General features: G+C 45.5%; 1 protein-coding gene across 1 annotated transcript in view; it reads right to left on the bottom strand.

The window, feature by feature from the left end:
- The window catches only part of xpo7 (exportin 7), a 126,311-nt gene that overhangs the window by 56,630 nt on the left and 44,320 nt on the right, over nt 1–25,361 (bottom strand). The window contains exons 4-7 of the mRNA XM_068023140.1: nt 24,078–24,244; nt 22,563–22,628; nt 18,587–18,691; nt 15,920–16,085 (exon numbers count right to left, since the gene is read on the bottom strand). Coding sequence (XP_067879241.1) covers nt 15,920–16,085; nt 18,587–18,691; nt 22,563–22,628; nt 24,078–24,244 — 504 coding nt within the window. The remainder of the gene's footprint in view (nt 1–15,919; nt 16,086–18,586; nt 18,692–22,562; nt 22,629–24,077; nt 24,245–25,361) is intronic.

Raw genomic sequence — 25,361 nt, 5'->3', positions numbered from 1 at the left:
TTGGAGCCAATTCCAAGGATTGCGATTAGGAACGGGAGCCTTGTGTATTCCCCTCCCCCACCCCTTACTAACTCAGGGATATTGACAAGAAAGTGTCATCTTCTACTGCCCCCCTAGTCAGATGGTGACGTAGTGGTAATGTCACTGAACAAGCAACCCAGATGCCCAGACTAATGCCGAGGATATAGGTTCAGTTGGTGGAATTTAAATCTAATTAATTAATAAATTCAATCAATTAATTTTAAAAATCTGTAATTGAAAGCGAGTCTCAGTAATGGTGCCATGAAATTATCATCGATTGTCATAAAAATCCATCTGGTTCACTCATGTCCTTTCAGGAAGGAAATCTGCTGTCCTTACCTGGTGTTACGACTGAGGTAAGAGCAGTGCACTGTCTTTCTCTAGTTCCACATCTCCACAGGTCACAACAGAAAACAATTTTTTTTTACCCAGTTACCGATATGGCCAATTATATATTTTATCCATTTTAGTTTCAGAATAAAATCATCCGACCAGGTTTCTTCAATAAACAACAAAATTATTCACTTATTATAAAACAAGACTTATTCAATACAAATGAAAAGATCATTAACACACAAGTTGAAATATGAAAGTTCCCTCACAAATTAACTCAGCACACACGCCAGGACAAGAAAAAAATAAGTTTTCTCTGCAGAGATCGCTTCACAAAATAAACCCAAAAAAATACTTTGGCCAAATATTTGTGAATGCTTGGAAAAGTATAAGATATGGTATGATACCAATTGGTCCCTTATTGTGGTGTCCAAATACGCTGTGACGCAAACCATACCTACCAAAAATGGGACATATTAATTTCATCCTGAGAAACATTTTGAATTGTTAGTGGATTTGAAATCACTTGTTTAAAAAGACCACAACAGTTGCTGGAAACATGGCTGCCCATGTACATTCCAAAAGACAAATGAATGAGAGACAATGGAACTGCTCCCTGATTCAATTAACTAGACGGATTTTGATCAAGAGACATTGAACGCGTACAAGACCAGCATTCAATCCCCACCCCACCTCCCTCCACCCCCCTGAGTGTCTGCCAAGCTTGTGGGAAAATCCACAAACCTCAGCCAGCAGGTTGCTCCAAATAAGGAGCGAGTCACATGACTAACCTGCTGGCCAACTTGGAATTTTTTGAATTGTGCCACACAGTTGGAGAACAGACTACAACTGAACATGAAGAGGAGAGCACCTCTCTCTCTCTCATGCAAAGTTCCAAGGACCCACGAACGTAACTCCAGCCTCAAGAGAGAAGAGCCCTGCAGCCTTCTGGTACCATCTAAACAAGTTGAAGTGTGCACTGGGCCCCAACGAGAACTGCAAGACTTAACTGCAATCAAAGGTTTTACATCGAATCCCAAAACAAGTAACTGAACTCCATATTACTTCAAACTGCTCCTCTTTAATTCTTTCTCCTCTGTCTCTATTTGCATATGCATGCTAGCTTGGTCGCGTCACGTACTTTTAGTAGTTTTAGCTGAATTAGAGTTTTATGGTTAATAAACTTACACCTTTCTTGTTCAAATCGAAGAAAACCTGTCTGGTTGATGTCTTTGCCATTACAATTAGAGAGCAGTGAGCACGGATTTACTGAGAGGCAGATAAAAAAACGCTGCCTTCAAAATTAAACCATGTTACGGCCAACCAGGAATAGGCTGAGAAGGAAGCCCTAGACTCCGGACTCACCTGGTCGTAACAACGCGTAGACAGCAATATGGTTGACTCTTAAATGCCCTCTGAAATGGCCAAGCAAGCCACTCAGTTGTATCTAACCACTACAAAGTCAATAAAGAACGAAACCGGACGGACCACCCGGTTTCGACCTAGCCACCGGAAACGATAACAGCCCTGTCGATCCTGCAAAGACCTCCTTACTAACTTCTGGGGGCTTGTGCCAAAGTTGGGAGAGCTGCCCCACAAACTCGTCAAGCAACAGCCCAACATAGTCATACTCATGGAATCATATCTTACAGACAGTGTCCCAGACACTACCATCACCATCCCTGGGTATGTCCTGTCCCACTGGCAGGACAGACCCAGCAGAACCAGCAGTATACAGTCGGGAGGGAGTTGCCCTGGGAGTCCTCAAAGCCAACTCCAGACCCCATGACGTCTCATGGCATCAGGTCAAACATGGGCAAGAAAATTTCCTGCTGATTACCAGCTATTGCCCTCCCTCAGCTGATGAATCAGTCCTCTTCCATGTTGAACGCCACTTGGAGGAAGCACTGAGGGTGGCAAGGGCACAGAATGAACTCTGCGTGGAGGACTTCAATGTCCATCACCAAGAGTGGCTCGGTAGTACCACTACTTAACGAGCAGGCCAAGTCCTAAATCCTAGCTGTGCATGAAGGGGAACTGGTGGACTTATTGTACTTAGATTTCCAGAAGGCATTTGATAAGGTGCCACATCAAAAGTTATTGCAGAAAATAAAAGCTCATGGTGTAGGGAGTAACATATTGGCACGGATAGAAGATTGGCTGGCTAACAGTAAACAGAGAATAGGCATAAATGGGTCATTTTCTGGTTGGCAAGAGGTAAAGAGTGGTGTGCCACAGGGATCTGTGCTGGGGCCTCAACATGTTACAATTTATATAAATGACTGAGCTGAAGGGGCCGAAGGTAAGATTGCTAAATTTGCCGATGACTCAAAGATAGGTAGGAAAATAGGTTGTGAAGAGAACCCAAAGAGGCTACAAAGGGATCCAGATCGGTTAAGTGAGTGGGCAAAAATCTGGCAGATGGAGCAAAATGTGGGAAAATGCAAATTTGGCCATTTTGGCAGGAAGAATAACAAAGAAGCGTATTATCTAAATGGCGAGAGATTTCGGAGCTCTGAGATGCAGAGGGATCTGGGTGTCCTAGTGCATGAATCACAAAAGGGTAGTATGCAGGGACATAATTAGGAAAGCAATAGAATATTAACGTTTATCACGAGGGGAACTGAACACAAAAGTAGGGAGGTTATGCTTTAGCTATACAGGGCATTGGTGAGACCATATCTGGAGTACTGTGTACAGTACTGGGCTCCTTATTTAAGGAAGGATGTAAATGCATTGGAAGCAGTTCAAAGACGGTTTACTAGACTGATACCTGGAATGGGCGGGCTATCTTATGAGAAAAGATTGTGCAGGCTCGGCTTGTATCCGCTGGAATTTAGAAGAATAAGAGGCGACTTGATTGAAACATTGAAGATTCTCAGGGGTCTTGACAGGGTGGATGTGGAAAGGACGTTTCCCCTTGTGGGAGAATCTAGAATCAGGGGTCACTGTTTAAAAATAAGGGGTCACCGATTTAAGACAGAGATGAGGAGAATTTTTTCTCTCCGAGGATCGTGGGTCTTTGGAACTCTCTTCCTCAAAAGGCGGTAGAAGCAGAGTCTTTGAATATGTTTAAGGCAGAGGTAGATAGATTCCTGATAAACAAGGGAGTGAAAGGTTATCGGGGGTATGTGTTAATGTGGAGAAATCAGTTCAGCCATGAATGTATTGAATGGCAGAGCAGGCTCGAGGGGCCGAGTGACCTACTCCTGCACCTAATCAGTATGTTCGTATGCTCGTAAAGGACATAACTGCTAGACTGGGTATGCGGCAGGTGGTGACAGAACCAACAAGAGGGTAAAACATACTTGATCTCGTCCTCACCAATCACCAGATGCATCGTTCCATGACAGTATTGGTAGGAGTGACCACCACACAATCATTGTGCTGATGAAGTCCAGCCTTCACATTGAGGATATCCTCCATTGTGTTGTGTGGCACTACCATTGTGCTAAATGGGACAGATTTCGAACAGATTGAGCAATGCAAAACTGGGCATCCATGAGGCACTGTGGGCCATCAGCAGCAGCAGAACTGTACTCATCCACAATCTGTCACCTCATGGCACAGATATCCCTTACTCTACCATTACCATCAAGCCAGCAGACCAACCCTGGTTCAAAGAAGTGTGCAGGAGGAGCACACGGCATACCTCAAAATGAGGTGTCAAATTGGTGAAGCTATAACCCAGGTCCACTTGTGTGCCAAACTGTGTAAGCAGCATGGTGAAAGACAGAGCTAAGCGATCCCATAAGCTATGGATCAGTTCTAAGTTCTGCAGTCCTGCCACGTCCAGCTGTGAATGGTGGTGGACAATTAAACAACTAACTGGAGGAGGTGGCTCCACAAATATCCCATCCTCAATGATGGGGGAGCCCAGCACATCAGTGCGAATGATAAGGCTGAAGCATTTGCAACAATCTTCAGCCAGAAGTGCCGAGTTGATGATTCATCTCGGCCTCCTCTGAAGTCGCCAACATCACAGATGCCAGACTTCAGCCAATTCGATTCACTCTGCAAGATATCAAGAAACGACTGAAGGCACTGGATACTGTAAAGGCTATGGGCCCTGACAATATTCCGGCCTATGCTCCAGAACTTACGCACCCCTAGCCAAGCTGTTCCAGTACAGCTACAACAGTGGCATCTACCTGCAATGTGGAAAATTGCGCAGGTATGTCCTGTGCACAAAAAGGACAAGTCCAACCAGGCCAATTACCGCCCCATCAGTCTACTCTCAATCAGTAAAGTGATGGAAGGTGTCATCGACAGTGCTATCAAGCGGCACTTGCTTCTCAGTTTGGGTTCCGCCAGGGCCACTCAGCTCCTGACCTCATTACAGCCTTGGTCCAAACATGGACAAAAGAGCTGAACTCAAGAGGTGAGGTGAGAGTTACTGCCCTTGACATCAAGGCAGCATTTGACCAAGTATGGCATCAAAGAGCACGAGCAAAACTGGAGTCAACGGGAATCAAACAGAAAACTCTCCGCTGGTTGTAGTTATACCTAGCACAAACGAAGATGATTGTGGTTTTTGGAAGTCAATCATCTCAGCTCTAGGACATCACAGCAGGAGTTCCTCAGGGTAATATCCTGGGCCCAAACAGCTTCAGCTGCTTCATCAATGATTTTATTTCAATTATAAGGTCAGAACGGAGGATGTTCGCTGATAATTGCACAATATTAAGCACCATTCGCCACTCCTCAGATACTGAAGCAGTCCGAGTAAAAATGTAGCAAGACCTGGACAATATCCAGGCTTGGGCTGATAAGTTGCAAGTAACATTCGCGCCACACAAGTGCCAGGCAATGACCATCTCCAACAAGAGAGAATCTAACCATCTCCCTTTGATATTCAATGGCATTACCATCACTGAAACCCCCACTATCAACATTCTGGGGGTTACCATTGACAGAAACTGAACTGGAGTACCCATATAAATACCGTGGCTACAAGAGCAGGTCAGAGGCAAGGAATCCTGCGATGAGTATCTCACTCCTGACTCCCCAAAACCTGTCCACCATATACAAGGCACAAGTCAGGAGTGTGATGGAATACTCTCCTGGACGGATGCAGCTCCAACAATGCTGAAGAAGCTCGACACCATCCAGGACAAAGCAGACCGCTTGATTGGCACCCCATCCACAAACATTCACTCCCTCCATCACCGACACACAGTGGCAGCAGTGTGTACCATCTACAAGATGCACTGCAGCAACTCACCAAGGCTCCTTTGACAGCACCTTCCAAACCCGTTAACTCTACCACCGAGAAGGACAAGGGCAGCAGATGCATGGGAACATTACCACCTGCAAGTTACCATCTGAGTCACATGCCATCCTGACTTGGAACTACATCCCCGTTCCTTCACTGTCACTGGGTCAAAATCCTACAACTTCTTTCCTAATAGCACTGTGGGTGCACCTACCCAACATGGATTGCAGCGGTTCAAGAAGGCAGCTCACTACCACCTTCTCAAGGGCAATTAAGGATGAGCAATAAATGCTGGCCGAGCCAGCGACGCCCACATCCCATGAATGAATTTTTAAAAAGCTGTCACTGGGATCTTTTTGAAGCAATTCTTTTCAGGTGACGTCGAGGATTAGTCTGGCAGACTTTTCAGGAGAATCACTAGATCAGGGGTTTCAGCTATCACACTGGACTGTCAGGGTTTCTCAAAGAGGTGGAAAAAGGATGAGCTGGTGGCTTCTCTCTGAGCAGACTTATTCCCAACTGACTCAAAACAATTTCCAAAGCGGAACAACTGGTGACTACCATAAAGCTTGACATGTCACTTCTCTGTAAACAACTCCCCGAGTCAGAAGGCTTCTGCTGTTTACTTCGCTGAAGACAAGAACAAAAGAACAAAGAACAGTACAGCACAGGAACAGGCCATTCGGCCCTCCAAGCCTGCGCCGATCTTGATGCCTGCCTAAACTAAAACAATCTGCACTTCCAGGGTCCGTATCCCTCTATTCCCATCCTATTCATGTATTTGTCAAGATGCCTCTTAAACGTCTCTATGGTACCTGCTTCCACCACCTCCCCCGGCAACAAGTTCCAGGCACTCACCACCCTCTGTGTAAAGAACTTGCCTCACACATCCCCTCTAAACTTTGACCCTCTCACCTTAAACCTATGTCCCCTAGTTACTGACTCTTCCACCCTGGGAAAAAGCTTCTGACTATCCACTCTGTCCATGCCGCTTATAACTTTGTAAACCTCTATCATGTCGCCACTCCACCTCCGTCGTTCCAGTGAAAACAATCCGAGTTTATCCAACCTCTCTTCATAGCTAATGCCCTCCAGACCAGGCAACATCCTGGTAAACCTCTTCTGTACCCTCTCCAAAGCCTCCACGTCCTTCTGGTAGTGTGGCGACCAGAACTGCACACAATATTCTAAGTGTGGCCTAACTAAAGTTCTGTACATCTGCAGCATGACTTGCCAATTGTTATACTCTTTGCTCCGACCGATAAAGGCAAGCATGCCGTATGCCTTCTTGACTTCCTTATCCACCTGCGTTGCCACTTTCAGTGAACTGTGGACCTGTACGCCCAGATCTCTCTTCCTGTCAATACTCCTAAGGGTTCTGCCATTTACTGTATACTTACCACCTGCATTAGACCTTCCAAAATTTGTCTCACATTTGTCCGGATTAAACTCCATCTGCCATTTCTCCGCCCAAGTCTCCAACCGATCTATATCGTGCTGTAACCTCTGACAATCCTCATCACTGTCCGCAACTCCACCAACCTTTGTGTCATCCGCAAACTTACTAATCAGACCAGCTACATTTTCCTCCAAATCATTTGTATATACTACAAACAGCAAAGGTCCCAGCACTGATCCCTGCGGAACACCACTAGTCACATCCCTCCATTCAGAAAAGCACCCTTCCACTGCTACCCTCTGTCTTCTATGACCGAGCCAGTTCTGTATCCATCTTGCCAGCTCCCCTCTGATCCAGTGTGACTTCACCTTTTGTATCAGTCTGCCATGAGGGAACTTGTCAAAGGCTTTACTGAAGTCCATATAGATAACATCCACTGCCCTTCCTTCATCAATCATCTTTGTCACTTCCTCAAAAAACTCAATCAAATTAGTGAGACACGACCTCCCCTTCACAAAACCATGCTGCCTCTTGCTATTAAGTCCATTTGTTTCCAAAAGGGAGTAAATCCTGTCCCGAAGAATCCTCTCTAATAATTTCCCTACCACTGACGTAAGGCTCACCGGCCTATAATTTCCTGGATTATCCTTGCTACCCTTCTTAAACAAAGGAACAACATTGGCTATTCTCCAGTCCTCTGGGACCTCACCTGTCGCCAATGAGGATGCAAAGATTTCTGTCAAGGCCCCAGCAATTTCTTCCCTTGCCTCCCTCAGTATTCTGGGGTAGATCCCATCAGGCCCTGGGGACTTATCTACCTTAATGCTTTGCAAGACACCCAACACCTCCTCCTTTTTGATAATGAGATGACTGAGACTATCTCCACTCCATTCCCTAGGCTCATCATCCACCAAGTCCTTCTCCTTAGTGAATACTGATGCAAAGTACTTATTTAGTACCTCGCCCATTTCCTCTGGCTCCACACATAGATTCCCTTCTCTGTCCTTGAGTGGGCCAACCCTTTCCCTGGTTACCCTCTTGCTCTTTAAATACGTATAAAAAGCCTTGGGATTTTCCTTAATCCTGTTTGCCAATGACTTCTCATAACCCCTTTTAGCCCTCCTTGCTTAAGTTCCTTCCTACTGTCTTTATATTCCTCAAGTGTTTCATCTGTTCCTCGCCTTCAAGCCCTTACGAATGCTTCCTTTCTCTTTTTGACGAGGCTCACAATATCCCGCGTTATCCAAGGTTCCCGAAACTTGCCAAACTTATCCTTCTTCCTCACAGGAACATGCTGGTCCTGGATTCTAATCAACTGACGTTTGAAAGACTCCCACATGTCAGATGTTGATTTACCCTCAAATAGCCGCCCCCAATCTAAATTCTTCAGTTCCTGCCTAATATTGCCATAATTAGCCTTCCCCCAATTTAGCATCTTCACCCGAGGATTACTCTTACCCTTATCCACAAGTACCTTAAAACTTATGGAATTATGGTCACTGTTCCCGAAATGCTCCCCTACTGAAACTTAGACCACCTGGCCGGGCTCATTCCTCAATACCAGGTCCAGTACAGCCCCATCCCTAGTTGGACTATCTACATACTGTTTCAAGAAGCCCTCCTGGATGCTCCTTACAAATTCTGCCCCATCCAAGCCCCTAGCACTAAGTGAGTCCCAGTCAATATAGGGGAAGTTAAAATCACCCACCACTACGACCCTGTTACCTTTACATCTTTCCAAAATCTGTCTACATATCTGCTCCTCTACCTCCTGCTGGCTGTTGGGAGGCCTGTAGTAAACCCCCAACATCGTGACTGCACCTTTCCTATTCCTGAGCTCCACCCATATTGCCTCGCTGCACGACCCGTCCGAGGTGTCCTCCCGCAGTACAGCTGTGATATTCTCCTTAACAAATAATGCAACTCCCCTACCCCTTTTACATCCCCCTCTATCTCACCTGAAGCTTCTAAATCCTGGAACATTTAGCTGCCAAACCTGTCCTTCCCTCAACCAAGTCTCTGTAATAGCAACAACATCATAGTTCCAAGTACTAATCCAAGCTCTCAGTTCATCTGCCTTACCTGTTATACTTGTCGCATTGAAACAAATGCACTTCAGACCACCAGTCCCGCTGCGCTCCGCAACATCTCCCTGCCTGCTCTTCCTCTTAGTATTACTGGCCTTATTTATTAGTTCCCCCTCATTTATTTCACTTGCTGTCCTACTGCTCTGGTTCCCAAACCCCTGCCACACTAGTTTAAACCCTCCCGAGTGACGCTAGCAAACCTCGCAGCCAGGATATTTGTGCCCCTCCAGTTTCGATGCAACCCGTCCTTCTTGTACAGGTCCCATCTGTCCCTGAAGAGATCCCAATGGTCCAGATATCTGAAGCACTCCCTTCTACACCAGCTGTTCAGCCACGTGTTTAGCTGCACTATCTTCCTATTTCTAGCCTCACTGGCAGGTGGCACAGGGAGTAATCCCGAGATTACAACCCTAGAGGTCCTGTCTTTTAACTTTCTACCTAACTCCCTGAACTCCCCCTGCAGGACCTAGTCACTCTTCCTGCCTATGTCATTGGTACCAATGTGTACCACAACCTCTGGCTGTTCACCCTCCCCCTTCAGAATGCCCCCTGTCCGTTCAGAGACATCCTTGACCCTGGCACCAGGGAGGCACCATACCATCCTGGAGTCTCTTTCAGAAGCGCCTATCTGTGCCCCTGACTATAGAGTCCCCTATAACTATTGCTCTTCTGCGCTTTGTCCCTCCCTGCTGAACAACAGTGCCAGTCGTGGTGCCACTGCACTGGCTGCTCCTGTTTTCCCCTGATAGGCCATCCCCCCCAACAGTATCCAAAACGGTATACTTGTTAGAGAGGGGGATAGCCACAGGGGAATGTGACTTTCAGGAAGTGCATTTTGAAACAAAGTCCCAAAGTCCTTTCAGTGACCTTTTAAAAAAAAATCAAGTCCAGCATCGATGGAATCTCTTCAGTCTTTCAAATTAATCAAATTCCACAATTTATAAATGCGAGTCCTAAAAACATATTTAAAAAGAGAAGCATTTTCATAGCACCTAGTCTAGCCTACATGTGACTTCAGATCCACAACAATGTGGTTGACTCTAAACTGCCCTCTGAAAAGGCCCAGCAAGCGAATCAGAGGTCAAGGGCAATTCGGGATGGGAAACAAATGTTGGCCTTGCCAGCAACACCCATAACCCACGAAAGAATTTAAAGATGATCAGTTAATTCGGTGCAGATCTGGAAATGAACCTGCAACCTTCCTGGACTGTGTGACTGCGCTACACTGCCTTAATAAGTTCCAACTTTTGCACTATTCTGCAAAGGCAGAATAACAATAGCCTCTCAGTACCTTCAGCAGAAGCCTGAATGTGGCTTAAAACTAGTGTGATGTCCCAATGTCGCCTCACAAAGCAGAGCCCGCTGGCCTATGATGGCCAGGTGGCAACTCATAAATCAATTACCCTGAAAACTATTGAAGTTGATGGCTGAAGACAAAGAAACTACATTCACTTCAAATGAACTGAAGGCATTAAAGACAAAAATCTTTCAGTATTCAGCATTTCTGACTGCGGCTGAGATACAGTCAGATGCACTCAAGTAAATTACAGCAAGAGACTCTGTCATTCCAAGAGTTTGCCAGGAAAAGCTGGGTGAAGAAAATGCCATTCTAGTTTTTATGCATTGTAAATTACTACTTGTCCTATGAAATGACAGTATATTAATAATATCAGACGTAATGTGTGGTGAGTGTACTGTGCTTGAGAGGAACAGGTGACTTTGATCTATTGTTCCCAAAGCTCTTCACCACTGGGGGTTTTCCTCACCTCATGTGTGGGTCTGTTATAGACTAAGTGATAGAGATTGATTGCTGTGATTGGTCAATGACTCCATTATCATTGTGTTATGCACCTACCAGGATGGTGGAAGGTAAATTGGCCTTTCTTCATCTTTCAATTCCTATGTTTATAAATTTGTGGAGACTTTTGCTTCCATAAATCAATTGTCAATAAATATGACCACCGGCTTTAGTGCTAATAAAGTGGGTCTAGCATATATTCGGCCTTCCAGGTAGACACGAGATACAGTCGGAATCTTAATTAAATTCCAATGCACCCTATTACTGCTAAATAGGAAATGGATAGCCTTGGTAACTCAAAATGATAAACACACACAACTTGCTTGCTAAGTGTAACCTTAGGCTTTTTGCAAGAGAAATCTGTGGGACAACAATTTTCAACAACAACTCTGTCTGTTACAGTGTGTCTCAGATGTGGGAAACATGCAACATTAAAAAAAAAGGCTTGAAACTCTGAATTTCTGCTATCCGTCCATCACTTAATGGAAAACAGCAACCTGCATTTAATGTAGAAACATGTCCCAAGGCAGGTCACAGGAGTGTTGACAAACAAAATAAAAAAAACAGTTAATCCAAGCTATGGAAAACCAGGCTATGGCAGACACTGATGCGAAAGGCTTGAAACTAATATCGAAAAGCCACCAGGTTGTAACAAAAGAATACAGCAAAAAAGACCGTTTCAGGATATTTTTCCAGAACTTAAGAAGGGAAACAGAATTAGATTTAAATTACAACATTTGAACAATGGAAAAGAGGGGGGGAAAGAGAGGGGGGGGGGACGGAAAAGGGAGAGAGAGGGGGGACCGAGACGGGGAGAGAGAGGGGGGACCGAGAGGGGGAGAGAGAGGGGGGACCGAGATGGGGGAGAGAGAGGGGGAGAGAGAGGGGGTCACGGGGGAATAGTGAGGGGGGGCGGAGCGCGGAGAGAGGGGGGGGGCGGAACGCAGAGAGAAGGGGGGGGGGCGGAGCGCTGAGAGAGGGGGGGCGGAGCGCGGAGAGTGGGGGCGGCGGAGCGCGGAGAGAGGGGTGGGGCGGATCGCGGAGAGAGGGGTGGGGCGGAGCGCGGAGAGGGGGGGGTGGAGCGCGGAGAGAGGGGGGGGCGGAGCGCGGAGAGAGGGGGGGCGGAGCGCGGAGAGAGGGGGGGCGGAGCGCGGAGAGAGGGGTCGGCGGAGCACGGAGAGAGGGGGCGCGCGCGGAGAGAGGGGGCGCGCGCGGAGAGAGGGGGCGCGCGCGGAGAGAGGGGGCGCGCGCGGAGAGAGGGGGCGCGCGCGGAGAGAGGGGGCGCTCGCGGAGAGAGGGGGCGCTCGCGGAGAGAGGGGGCGCTCGCGGAGAGAGGGGGCGCTCGCGGAGAGAGGGGGCGCGCGTGGTAATCAGCGAGCAGCAAGTAAGAGAGCGCCGAGGAAGAGAATGCGCAGAAGCAAAGAATGAGTCCGGGGGGGAGGAGGCAGTAGGGCGAGCGGGAGGAGAAAGAGTGGGCACAGGGAAAGAGAGAGTTTTATGAAAGTGCTTCCACTTTTGTGAAATTTTTTTGAGGATTCATATTTCAAGTGTGGAATTGGATTCATTTTGGAAGAGTTCACAGATGCTGGACTTGGTTTTTTTGTTGATAGTTCACTGACAGAACACAGAGGTCTTGTTTAAAAACAACCTTTAATGTATATCACATGCCAAAAGCCCAATAAACAACAGTCGCCTAGGTGACTTGGGGGAGAGGTTTCGAGATGTGGCATGTCAAGATTTATGAGGGTCAGGAGGTGGTTTCACTTCTGAAATATTGTTTTGGTTCAGTTGGGGTGTGGACAGTGTCGAAAAACAGTTGGTTTTGTAGCCTGCTGAAAAGAAACTGTCAGCTGATCTTTCCTGTACCTAAGAGACCCTGAGGAACCCAGTGTGTCTCTTTCTCAACCTCTTTGAAAAAATCCTGCGAATCCAACTGAAACCCCTGATGCCACATTTCTCCAAGAAAGCCAGTCAGACTATTTCTTGACATCTCCACAACAAACTGCTTCTGGAAAGTCGAACTAACTTGATTTGAATTTTTCAAGGAGGTGTCTCGATGTGCAGATGAGGGTAAAGCAGTTGATGTAGTCTCCATGGATTTCAGTAAGGCTTTTGATAAGGTCTCGCATAGGAGATTGGTTAAGAAGCTAAGAGCCCATGGGATCCCAGGCAATTTGGCAAATCGGATCCAGAATTGGCCTGGTGGCAGGAGGCAGAGGGTGACGGTCGAGGGTTGTTTTTGCGAGTTGAAGCCTGTGACCAGTGGTGTACCACAGGGATCGGTGCTGGGACTCTTGCTGTTTATAGTGTACATTAATGATTTAGACGTGAATACAGGAGATATGATGAGTAAGTTTGCGGATGACACAAAAACTGGTGGTGTCGTAAATAGTGAGGAGGAAATCCTTGGATTACAGGACAATATAGATGGGCTGGTAAAATGGGCAGAGCAGTGGCAAATGGAATTTAATCCTGACAAGTGTGAGGTGATGCATTTTGGGAGGACTAACAAGGCAAGGGAACAGACAATGGATGGTAGGACCCTAGGAAGTACAGAAGGTCAGATGGAACTTGGTGTACAGATCACTGAAGGCAGCAGCACAGGTAGATAAGGTGGCTAGGAAAGCATATGGGATACTTGCCTTTCTTAGCCGAGGCATAGAATATAAGAGCAGGCGGGTGATGCTGGAGCTGTAAAAACGCTAGTTAGGCCACAGCTGGAGTACTGTGCACAGTTCTGGTCGCCACAGTATAGGAAGGATGTGATTGCACTGGAGAAGGTGCAGAGGAGATTCACCATGATGTTGCCTGGGCTGGAGCGTTTCAGCTACGAAGAGAGACTGAAAAGGCTAGGGTTGTTTTCCTTAGAGCAGAGAAGGATGAAGGGGGCATGATTGAGGTATACAAAATTATGAGGGGCATTGATAGAATAGATAGGAAGAAACATTTTCCCTTAGTGGAGGGGTCAATAACCAGGGCGCATAGATTTAAGGTAAGGGGCAGGAGGTTTAGAGGGGACTTGAAGAAATGTTTTTTCACCCAGAGGGTGGTTGGAATCTGGAACGCACTGCCTGAAGAGGTGGTAGAGGCAGGAACCCTGGGGGAAGAGTCAGTTACTAGGGGACATAGGTTTAAGGTGCGAAGGGCAAAGTTTAGACAGGATGTGCGAGGCAAGTTTTTTTTACACAGAGGGTGCTGAGTGCCTGGAACTTGCTGCCAGGGGAGGTGGTGGAAGCAGATACGATCACAACGTTTAAGAGACATCTTGACAAATACATGAATAGGAAGGGGATTGAGGGATATGGGGCCCGGAAGTGCAGAAGGTGTTCGTTTAGGCAGGCATCAAGATCGGCGCAGGCTTGGAGGGCCGAATGGCCTGTTCCTGTGCTGTACTGTTCTTTGTTCTTGTCTGTCTGTGTGAGTGTGTGCGTGTGGTATTTAAAGAGGGAAATGTCATATTTCAATCTGTGTGTTAATGTGGCCAGGGCTGGAAAAATGCAGCAATGAGGAAAGATTGGATCGGCTGGGGTTGTTCTCCTTGGAACAGAGAAAGCTGAGGGGAGATCAAATTGAAATGTAAATAATTTTGAGGGGCCTGGATAGAGTGAAGGTGAAGGGTCTATTCACCTTTGCAGAGAGGTCAGTGTCGAGGAGGCATAGATTTCAAGTGATTGGTGGAAAAATTAGAGGCGAGATGAGGAAATACTTTTTCACCCAGAGGGTGGAGGAGGTCTGGAACTCACAGCCTGAAAGGATAGTTGAGGCAGAAACCATAAACTCATTCAACAGGAAGTCTGGATTTGCACCTCAAATGCCATAATCGGCAGGGCTATGGACCAAATGCTGGAAGGTGGGATTAGAATAGGTGGATCATTTTTCGGCCAGCACACACATGTTGGGCCAAGTGGCCTCTTTCAGAAGAACATAGCAGGAGTAGGCCATTCTGCCCCTCAAGCCTGCCCCGCCATTCAACAAGATCATGGCTGATCTGCCCCAGACCTCAACTCCTCTTTCGTGCCAGCTCCTCATAGCCCTCAACTCCCCGATATTCCAAAAATCTATCCACCTCCTCTCAATATTTTCAGTGATCCAGCCTCCACAACTCTCTGGGGTAGAGAATTCCAGACATTCACTACCCTCTGAGATAAGAAATTCCTTCGCATCTCAGTTTTAAATGAGTGTCCCCTTATTCTGTAACTATGTCCCCCTAGTTCGAGATTCCCCACCAGTGGAAACATGTTCTCAACATCTACCCTGTCAAGCCCCCTCAGAATCTTGTACGCTTCAATAAGATCACCCCTCATTCTTCTAAATTCTAATGCATAAAAGCCTAACCTGTTTACCCATTCTTGATATGTCAATCCTTTCCTCCCAGGAATCAGCCTCGTGAATCTCTTTCGAACTGCCTCCAATGCTGGTATATCCTTTCTTAAATACGGGGACCAAAACTGCACACAGTGCTCCAGGTGCGGCCTCACCAACACCCTGCACAATTGTGACAAGACTTCCCTATTTTTAAACTCCAAACCCCTCGCAATAAAGGCCAAAATTCCACTTGCCTCCTTAAGTACTTGCTGCACCCGCTTGCTAACTTTTTGCATTTCTGTGCCTTAAACTTTCTATGATTCTAATGCTTCACTTCATTACTGGATAAGTCTTGATAATAAACTTACAATTTTGTAGTTTATTAAATAAACCTGGTTGCTATTTTATTCTGGGATAAAGAGTCGAGTATATGATTGACTGTATCGGTAACTGGGTAAACATTTAAAATATATGTTGTGACCTGTGGAGAAGTTGAACTAGAAAACACAGTGCACTCCTCCCGCCTCGGTCATAAAAACAGAGTGTGCGGAAAGAGCGAGTGTAGGGGAGTGTGTGTGTGGGGGAGCGAGTAGGGAGAGGGGGAAGAGAGTGTATGCAGGGATCGAGTATGTCGCGGAGAGTGTGAAGACAGAGAATGCAAGTAAGTGTGTGGAGTGGGAGGAGAGGGATTGAGGCTTGCATTTTAAATGTTAACAAAGCGATAACCGATCTCATGGCAGAGCTACTGAATAGGACCATACCTGACCTCCAGCTGGTTGGAATCTGGACAGTACAGAGGTCGTCCGAGGACTCATCCGTTGACGTGCCAATGAAGTCAAAGTTGAGGCAGTTGTGAGCCAGTTTCAGAAGCTGCATAAGGAGACCATGCTGGCTTTCATCATTTAGATTCAAGCTCTTTCCAGATGCCTGCAAGAACATGCACGCCATTACCACCTATCCAAACGACGGCAGAACTGTCAACAGCAGTTGCAGGGCTCTGACGCTTTTCAATTATCGGTCAGTAGCATCTCAGAAACACAGAAACGAGGAGGAGTAGGCTATTCAGCCCTTCGGGCCAGTTTCACCATTCAAAAAAGATCATGGCTGATTGTCTAATTCAGTACCCTGTTCCCGTTTTCTCCCCATATCCCTTGATCCCTTTGCATGAAGAAATATATCTATCTCCTTCTTGAATATATTTAATGACTTGGCCTCCACTGCCTTCTGCGCCAGAGAATTCCACAGGTCCACTACACTCTGAGGGAAGAAATTTCTTCTCATCTCGGTTCGAAATGGCATACCCCATATCCTGAGACTGTGACCCCTGGTTCTGGACTCCCCAGCCATCGGGAACATCCTCCCTGCATCTAGCCTTTCTAGTCCTGTTAGAATTTTATAAGGTTCCATGAGATCCCCTCTCATTCTTCTAAATTCGAGAGAATATGGGCCTAGTCGACCCATTCTCTCCTCATATGTCAATCCTACCTTCCCAAGAATCAGCCTAGTAAATCTTCTTTGCACTCCCTCCATGGCAAGAACATCCTGCCTGAGATAAGGAGACCAAAACTGTACACAATATTCCAGATGCGGTCTCACCAAGGCCCTGTATAACTGCAGGAAGACATCCTTGCTCCTGTACTCAAATCCTCTTGCAATGAAGGCCAAAATACCATTCGGCTTCCAAACTGCTTGCTGCACCTGAATGCTTGCTTTCAGCGACTGGTGTACAAGGACACCCAGGTCTCATTGCACCTCCCCCTTTCCCAATCTATCACCATTCAGATAATAATCTGCCTTTCTGTTTTTACAACCAAAGTGGATAACCTCACATTTATCCATGGTATACTGCATCTGCCATGCATTTGCCCACTCACCCAACTTGTCCAAATCACATTGGAGCCTCTTTTGCATCCTACTCACATCCCCCCCCCCAGCTTTGTGTCGTCTGCAAACTTGGAAATGTTCCCTCACCCAAGTCATTAATATATATTGTGAATAGCTGGGGCCCAAGCACTGATCCCTGCGGTACCTCACTAGTCACTGCCTGCCACCCAGAACAAGACCCATTTATTCCTACTCTCTGTTTCCTGTCTGTCAACCAATTCTCAATCCATGACAGTATATTTCCTCCAATCCCATGTGCTTTAATTTTGCACACTAACCTCTTATGTGAGACCTTATCAAAAGCCTTCTGAAAATCCAAATACACCACATCCACTGGTTCTCCCTTATCTAGTCTACGAGTTACATCCTCAAAAAACCCCAGGAGATTTGTTAAGCATGATTTCCTTTTCGTAAACCCATGGCTGCTTTTGCCCAATCCCATTTATGCTTTCCAGGTCAAATCCTTTATAATAGCCTTTATAATAGACTCCAGCATTTTTTCCACTCCTCATGTTAGGCTAACTGATCACTAGTTCTGTGTTTTTTCTCTCACTCCGTTTTTAAATAGTGGGGTTGCATTTGCCATCCTCCAATGTGGCTCCTCCCCAAGGACCCCAAACAAGAAGATTGTTAATTAATCCTTCCTCATTGCACAATACCCAGTCTCGTTCTCTAGTTGGTTCCTCAACGTATTGGCCTAAAAAGCCGTCACGTACACACTCCAGAAAATCCTCCTCCACAGTATTATTGCTAATTTGGTTTGACCAATCTATATGTAGATTAAAATCACCCATGATTACAGTTGTACCTTTATTGCATGCATCTCCAATTTCCTGTTTAATGCCATCCCTTACATCTCCACTATTGATTGGGGGCCTCTAGACAACCCCACCAATGGTTTCTGCCCCTTGGTGTTCCCTAGCTCAGTAAAGTATAAGGGATCAAATTTTCAACCGAGCCACCCGAATATTAAAAAAGAGAACCTAAAATTAGTGTATTACTGTTGTATTGTCCAGTCAGCTGATCAAAATAATTTTTCTGTAATATATACCTGTCCACAATGGGTGTGTTGCATCTTTATTGGCTGTTGCGTTCTAAGTAGTGATGCAGTACGAGCTCCTGTGGCTGGGGCCAGAATACCAAACTTCCTGTTGTATCACATTAATATAGCTTGTGGATTCAGGGCAGTGGGCGCAGCACCGACATGTCCAGCTGCAACATTACTCCATTTGTGACTTGATATTTCTGGCTGGGAAGCACTCCCGACATTGGGAAAATGCCCAGGCAGTGCGAAAAGACAAGGGTAGGGGACAGGCTGAGAGCAAACAGCGGTATTAGGAATTACTTGTTTACGCTCGCTTTTGCAGGTGATTTTTGCACTGCAGGTTGCTTACAAACCTTACAGACACCTCATTATTTCTACTACAAGAATGCCTTTGGGCACAGCGCTCAGATGTAAATAGGGTACTGGATCATCTAAACATCCCGTTAGCAATCTACCATCGCCATGCTGTCTGATTGCCGGTAAAATGTAAAGCATTTACCTGCTTTAGTAAATTGCATGAGAGTGTGAAGATATCAAATAGTGATGTGTCCCTGAAGGACGATGCAATTTTCCTATGTTTTGTCAACGGGTGTGTAGTGTCAGCCTAGAGGGAAAGATAAAAAAACCATCAACCCATATGTTTCTCCAGCATTCACAATTAAAAAGATATTATAATAATCAAAATTAGCGACGCAGCTTAACAAGACCATAAAAATGCAAACAAAGCACTGGGATTCACATTTATGGAGGAACAGAATCAACAAAAGAGATTATGCTGAACTTCAATGGAATCATGGTGAGACTACACTTCGCATATTGTATTAAAAACAAGAAATGCTGGAAATACTGAGCAGGTCTGGCAGCATCTGTGGAGAGAGAAGCAGAGTTAACGTTTCAGTTCAGTGACCATTCTGCAGAACTGACAAATATTAGAAATGTAAAAGGTTTTAAGCAAGTAAAGCAGGGTGGGGCAAGAGATAACAAAAGAGAAGGTGTTTATAGGACAAGGTCACAGAGAATAACTGACCAGAAGGTCATGGAACAAAGGCAAATGGTATGTTAATGGTGTACTGAAAGAGAAAGCGTTAGCACAGAGAGGATGTGAATTAACTGTAAAGCACAAAGCACTCCAAGCACAAACATTAAAAAACAGAAACAGTGGGTCGGCACAGTAGAAACAAACTAACCAAACTAAAAAAACTAAAATAAAATAGAAGAAAAAATAACTAAACATAAAAAGGGGGGGCCCGTTATGCTCTGAAATTACTGAATTCAATATTCAGTCCGGCAGGTTGTAGTGTGCCCAATCGGTAAATGAGATGCTGTTCCTCGAGCTTGCGTTGATGTTCGTTGGAACACTGCAGCAATCCCAGGACAGAGATGTGAGCATGAGAGCCGGGGGCGGGTGTTGAAGTGGCCAGCAACTGGAAACTCCAGGTCATGCTTATGGACTGAGCGGAGGTGTTCCGCTATGCGGTCACCCAATCTGCAATTGGTCTCCCCAGTGTAGAGGAGACCACATTGTGAGCAGCGAATACAGTATACTAAATTGAAAGAAGTACAAGTAAATCGCTGCTTCACCTGAAAGGAGTGTTTGGGGCCTTGGATAGTGAGGAGAGAGGAGGTAAATGGGCAGGTATTACACCTCCTGCGATTGCAGGGGAAGGTGCCGTGGGAAGGGGACGAGGTGGTGGGGGTAATGGAGGAGTGGACGAGGGTGTCACGGAGGGAACGATCCCTTCAAAATGTTGACAGGGGAAGGGAGGGCAAGATGCATTTGGTCGCGGCATCACACTGGATGCGGCAGAAGTGGCAGAGGATAACGTTTCCTGCTCCCGCCCTGAACTAGAAAACCTTATCAGCTTTGCTTCTAATTTCCACCCTTTTCTCACCTTCACATGGTCCATCTCTGTCAGTTCCCTTCCCTTCCTCTACTTCTCTGTTTCCATCTCCGAGGATAGGCTGTCTACTAATATTCATTATCAGCCCTCCGACTCCCACAGCTACCCGACTACACTTCTTCACACCTTGCCTCCTGTAAGGACTCCATTCCATTCTCCCAGTTTCTCTGTCTTCGACGCATCTGCTCTGATGATGCTACCTTCCACGACAGTGCTTCTGATATGTCTTCCCTTTTCCTCAACCGAGGACTCCCCCCTCCCATTGTGGTTGACAGGGCCCTCAACCGCATCCGGCCCATTTCCCTCACCTCTACCCTCACCCCTTCCCCTCCCTCCCAGAACTGCAACAGGGTTCCCCTTGTCCTCATTTTCCACCCACCAGCCTCCAGATCTAAAGGATCATACTCCAATACTTTCAGAGCATAATGGCCCCCCCTTTTTATGATTAGTTATTTTTTCTTTTTTATTTGGTTATTTTATTTTAGTTTTTTTTACTTTGGTTAGTTTGTTTCTACTGTGCCTACCCACTGGTTCTGTTTTTTAATGTTTGTGCTTAGAGTGCTTTGTGCTTTACAGTCAATTCACATCCTCTCTGTACTAAAGCTTTGTCTTTCAGCACACCATTAACATTTGCCTTTGTTCCATGACCTTCTGGTCAGTTATTCTCTGTGACCTTGTCCTATCAACACCTTCTCTTTTGTTATCTCTTGCCCCACCACCCCCCACCCCCAGCTTTACTTGCTTAAAACCTTTTACATTTCTAATATTTGTCAGTTCTGAAGAAGGGTCACTGACCTGAAACGTTAACTCTGCTTCTCTCTCCACAGATGCTGCCAGATCTGCTGAGTATTTCCAGCATTTCTTGTTTTTCTTTCAGATTTCCAGCATCTGCAGTATTTTGCTTTTATACTTAGCATACTGTGTTCAGTGCTTGTCTCTTTCTTTCAAAAAGGAGAGAGGGGCACTGGAGAATGTGCAGAAAGATTAACAAGGATGATACCAGAGCTCTCATTAAAGACTGAACAGGCTGGGGCTCTTTTCTTCAGAAGGCTGAGGGGTGACCCGATAAAGGTCTTAAAAATTCTGAAGGGATTAAAAAGCATAGATTTAGGGAAGACAGGAGAATCCAAAGTTTGGGGTCATATTTTAGTGCCCCTCTTGATCGTGAGAGACCTTCATCCGCAGCTAGACTGAGGGACGCCCGCTTCCCTGATATAACTGAAACTCCAGTTTTGCGTTCTAAGTCTGCAGGCAAGTTGTGCACAGTGGGGCAAAGATGAATACTGGACAAATCATGAAACTATCAGTGAATTAAAAGGTACATTTTTTTCTTCCAATCAATCACTGATCTAATAATTGAACAGAATGGGACTCTAACTCTCGAAATGAGAAGGCTGAGGAGTGACCTAATCGAGGTCTTGAAAATTATGAAGGGGTTTGATAGGATAGACGTAGAGAGTATGATGAGTGAGCAGGAGAGTGGGATCAGACGAGGTGGCTCCTGCAGTGATAAACACTGGAGTAGATTTGAATGGCCAAATGGCCTGCTCGTGTGCAGGAATATTCCAGGATTACTGTTTAGCAGCTGAGGGCAGGCTCAGAGGCTTCAAGATGAGTAAAATGTTGCACTGTTAATAGACAGAAAAGCATACAAGATCTCAGGGTTTAAACCTGGCCCAAGAACCCAAAAACAGAGCCCAAAAAAAAGAGAAAAATAGATAAATAAAGTGCTGGATGGAAGTGGATCAAATATTTCACATTGTATAAAACATATTGATTTTGAACAGAAAGCCAATGTAACAACCAAGTCCACAATCATTACAGGAAGCTAACAAGCAGTTAACCAAGTAAGATTTTACATTACAAAGGCAAAACACTTTCAACAGATGCTGGAAATGTAAAATTAAAAAAAATTCCGGGAATACTCAGTGGTCAGGCAGCAACTGTGGAGAGAGAGAGAGAGAGAGAGAGAGAGAGAGAGAGAGAGAGAGAGTTAACATTTCAGGTGGATGACCTTCCATCAGATTACAGAGGAACTGCTATCATTTATTAGCACTCCCAGCAACACAGCTTGAGGAGATATCAGGAATTTGGGCAGGACAGTCAGGTAGCTGGAAAATCTTTCAAGAAAGGAACCAGGCGTGCTAACATTCCTCTCCAAAATCCCAATGCAAGCATGAAGCTGTGCGTTGAGAGCACTCACTGGTAAAATGTACCCCGAGACAAACATCTAAAATCAAAAAGACAGCAACCACAGTTGGATAAGGCAATAATTCCATTGCTTGCACAGTCACAGTTCATCCTTGGCGAAGCCCCAGGTATTTTTTGTGAAAGGTTGCTTTGTCAACCCCACTGGGTTGAAATGTCAAATGAATCCAGCACAGTCTGCATCCAAGCTCTGTAACCCCCTGTGCAATAAGCAGCTAATTTTTAAATGGAATGATCAACTGCCTCTAAAAATTTTCCACGGGCAAAATATGACGGGCACACAAGCACAAAACAATGGGAGAGAGGAAACGGAAACAAATGAGAAATTAAGACACTTACTTCACTGAAGGAAGCTGTGGCACTTACCTGATTTATTTCATTTGTTAACTGAGAAAGAATCATTACTCCTATAATACAATGCTCAACGCTGTCCTGGGGAGAGGAAACACAGAAACAATTTACTTCCTCTTTCCGTACTGTCACCAAAGCAAATTAACTGCAATTAACATCTGATCTGTTGATCCCTTGGGATTTAAGGCTCTTTAATGCAGTGGCATCCCTGCCTCCTCCAAATGGAAGTTACATTAAAGTGCCAGTCAAGCTGATATGGGAGCACTTCTGGTGAAGGATATAAACATGCTGCATTTCAGATTAAAATAAGATCAGAATGGGCTTTGTGACCATTTCGACTCAGTGCTTGGCCTCATTCACTCAGCAATTGCCCTGTGGATCAAACCTATACATGTTACTTTTGCAAAAGACAAATAAAGAATTTCCCAATGTTCTATTCCCGATGTCACCGGCTCCTGCTGGACTATGATTTCATTGGTACTTTCCCTCACTCGAGCTCATGATAGAGCAGGTAGGGAGAAACCATTTCTGAGATGAGGAGAGATTTCTCAGAGGGTTGTGAATCTCTGTAATTCCCTACCCCAGAGGGTTTGGATGCTCCATCACTGAATATATTCAAGGCTGGGAGAGATTTTTGATCTCTCAGGCAATCAAGGGATTTGGGGAATGGGCAGGAAAGTGGAGTTGAGGCAGAAGATCAGCCATGATTGTACTGAATGATGGAGCAGACTTGAAGGCTGAATGGCCTACGCATCTCCGACTTCTTATGTTTTCACTGGCAGGAGGGGTGGTAACCAGAGGACACAGATTTAAAATAATTGACAAAAAAGCCAAGCAGAGGGGGAGATGAAGCGACATTTCCTTACACAGTGAGTTATGATCTGGAATGCACTTCCTCAAAGGCTGGTGGTTAATAATATCTTTCAAAAGGGAATTGGATAAGTATCTGAAAAAGAATGAATTGCAGCACTGCGAGCTAACAGTAGGACAGTGGGACTACTTGATATTTCTTTCAGGGAGCCAGCACAGACACAATGGGCCGAATGGCCACCTTCTGTGTTTCATGATTCTGAATCTATGTGAAGTTGGTAAGTGTTAAGAGGCTATGTGATCACTGTCCACATCAGTCTGCTCAAAGAGAGAGGAGCACAGAGAAAGGGCCTCCCAGCTAAGGGTGGTTTTGTCCTTCCTCACCATCTGTGTGCACACACTTTCCAGCACAGCTCATGGAGTCCATACCCCTTAATACCGAACGCATTTCAGGAACTGAACCTGGGACTCTTTGGGGCTACATAGCTCACTACAGACTGCCTTCGCCAACTGAGCTGGGGACAGGTGGCGTCAGACAAACATTAACAACTTTATTTTATACAGTGATTGCTTCCCGAGGGAAACACATGCACTCAGATTGATTACCACAGAAAACATCAAAATAAGTTTCAGCTTGAGCTATTACATCAGTTTTTAAGCCAAAATAAACATTTACCCGACAATAGAGTTTTGTTACCAAAACTGCAGGCTTTCCCCTACCTGCAAGAATCTCGTGACATCTGCTATGACATTCCTGAACACATACTCATCCTTCTGGCAGTCAAACCAGCCCAGTTTGGTGATTCTGGCAAACAGCTGGATCAGAGCTTGTGTTACAAAGTTTGCAAGCTTTGGCCTGGTTGCCAAGTAATTCAAGACATAGTTTCCTAATACCAAGGGAAAAAGGGACGACAAATTAAGTGCTACAACAACCTTGAAAACCTGAAGTGAATAGAACCTGATTTTAAAAACGAACAAACTTGCATTTATATAGCTCCTTTCACAATCTCAGGGTGTCCCAAAGCGCTTTACAGCCCATGAAGTATATTTTTGGAGTTGCCATTGTGTAAAGTAGGAAACACGGCAACCAATTTTCACACAGCAAGCTCCCCTAAACAGCAATGAAGTAATGTTAACTGAAGGATAACTATTGGCCAGGAAATCAGAAAAACTCACTTGCTCTTCTGTGAAATAGTGTCATGGGCTCTTTAGCATCCACCTGACAGCACAGATTAGGCCTTGGTTTAACATCTCATCTGAAAATACACCTCCTGCAATGCAGCATTCCCTCAGTATTGCACTGGAGTGTCAGCCCAGATTTTTGTGCTTGAGTCACTGGAGCACAGAGGTGAGGGTGCTGTCCACTTAGCACTTATCATTTGAAGTCCAGTCATAGAAATTATAGAACGTTTACGGCACACTAAGAGGCCACTTGGCCCATCGTACCTACGGCAGCCAAAAAGTGAGCCATCCAGCCTTATCCCCCTTCCAGCATTTAGTCTGTAGCCCGACAGGTTACAGCACTTGAGGTGCATTATCACTGTTATTTTGTCCATAAATGTAACTGAAGTTCCACAAATAAGTGACCAATTAATCTGTTTTGGTGGTTTACTGAAGGCTAAATGCAAGACAGGACTCCGGGCAAACTCTCTCTCTTATTCCAAGAGCATCATGAGACCTTGCAGGCCCACTTTTAACATGCTTGTCCGAAAGATGCACGTCAAACAGCTCAGCATTTTCTCAGTACCAATATATTATGTGCTCAGGTACGCATCAGTATTCAGGAGTGTGTCAGTATTTATAGTGTCTCCCAGGAGTGTCTCAGTATTTGCAGAGTGCCCAGGAGTGTGTCAGCAACCAAGAGTGTCAGTATTTATAGTCTCCACTAAGTTTGTCAGTATTTGCAGTGTACCCAGGAGTGTGTCAGTATTTATACAAGAATGTCAGTCTTAGCAAAGGGATGTGTTGAATATATCAGTATTCGGCAAGGTGCCTTAGGAGATT

Source organism: Heterodontus francisci, chromosome 47 (assembly GCF_036365525.1).
Source record: "Heterodontus francisci isolate sHetFra1 chromosome 47, sHetFra1.hap1, whole genome shotgun sequence".
Classification (NCBI taxonomy): domain Eukaryota; kingdom Metazoa; phylum Chordata; class Chondrichthyes; order Heterodontiformes; family Heterodontidae; genus Heterodontus; species Heterodontus francisci.
Note: the sequence above shows the minus strand (reverse complement) of the source record. Positions and strands in the feature narration are given on the sequence as shown.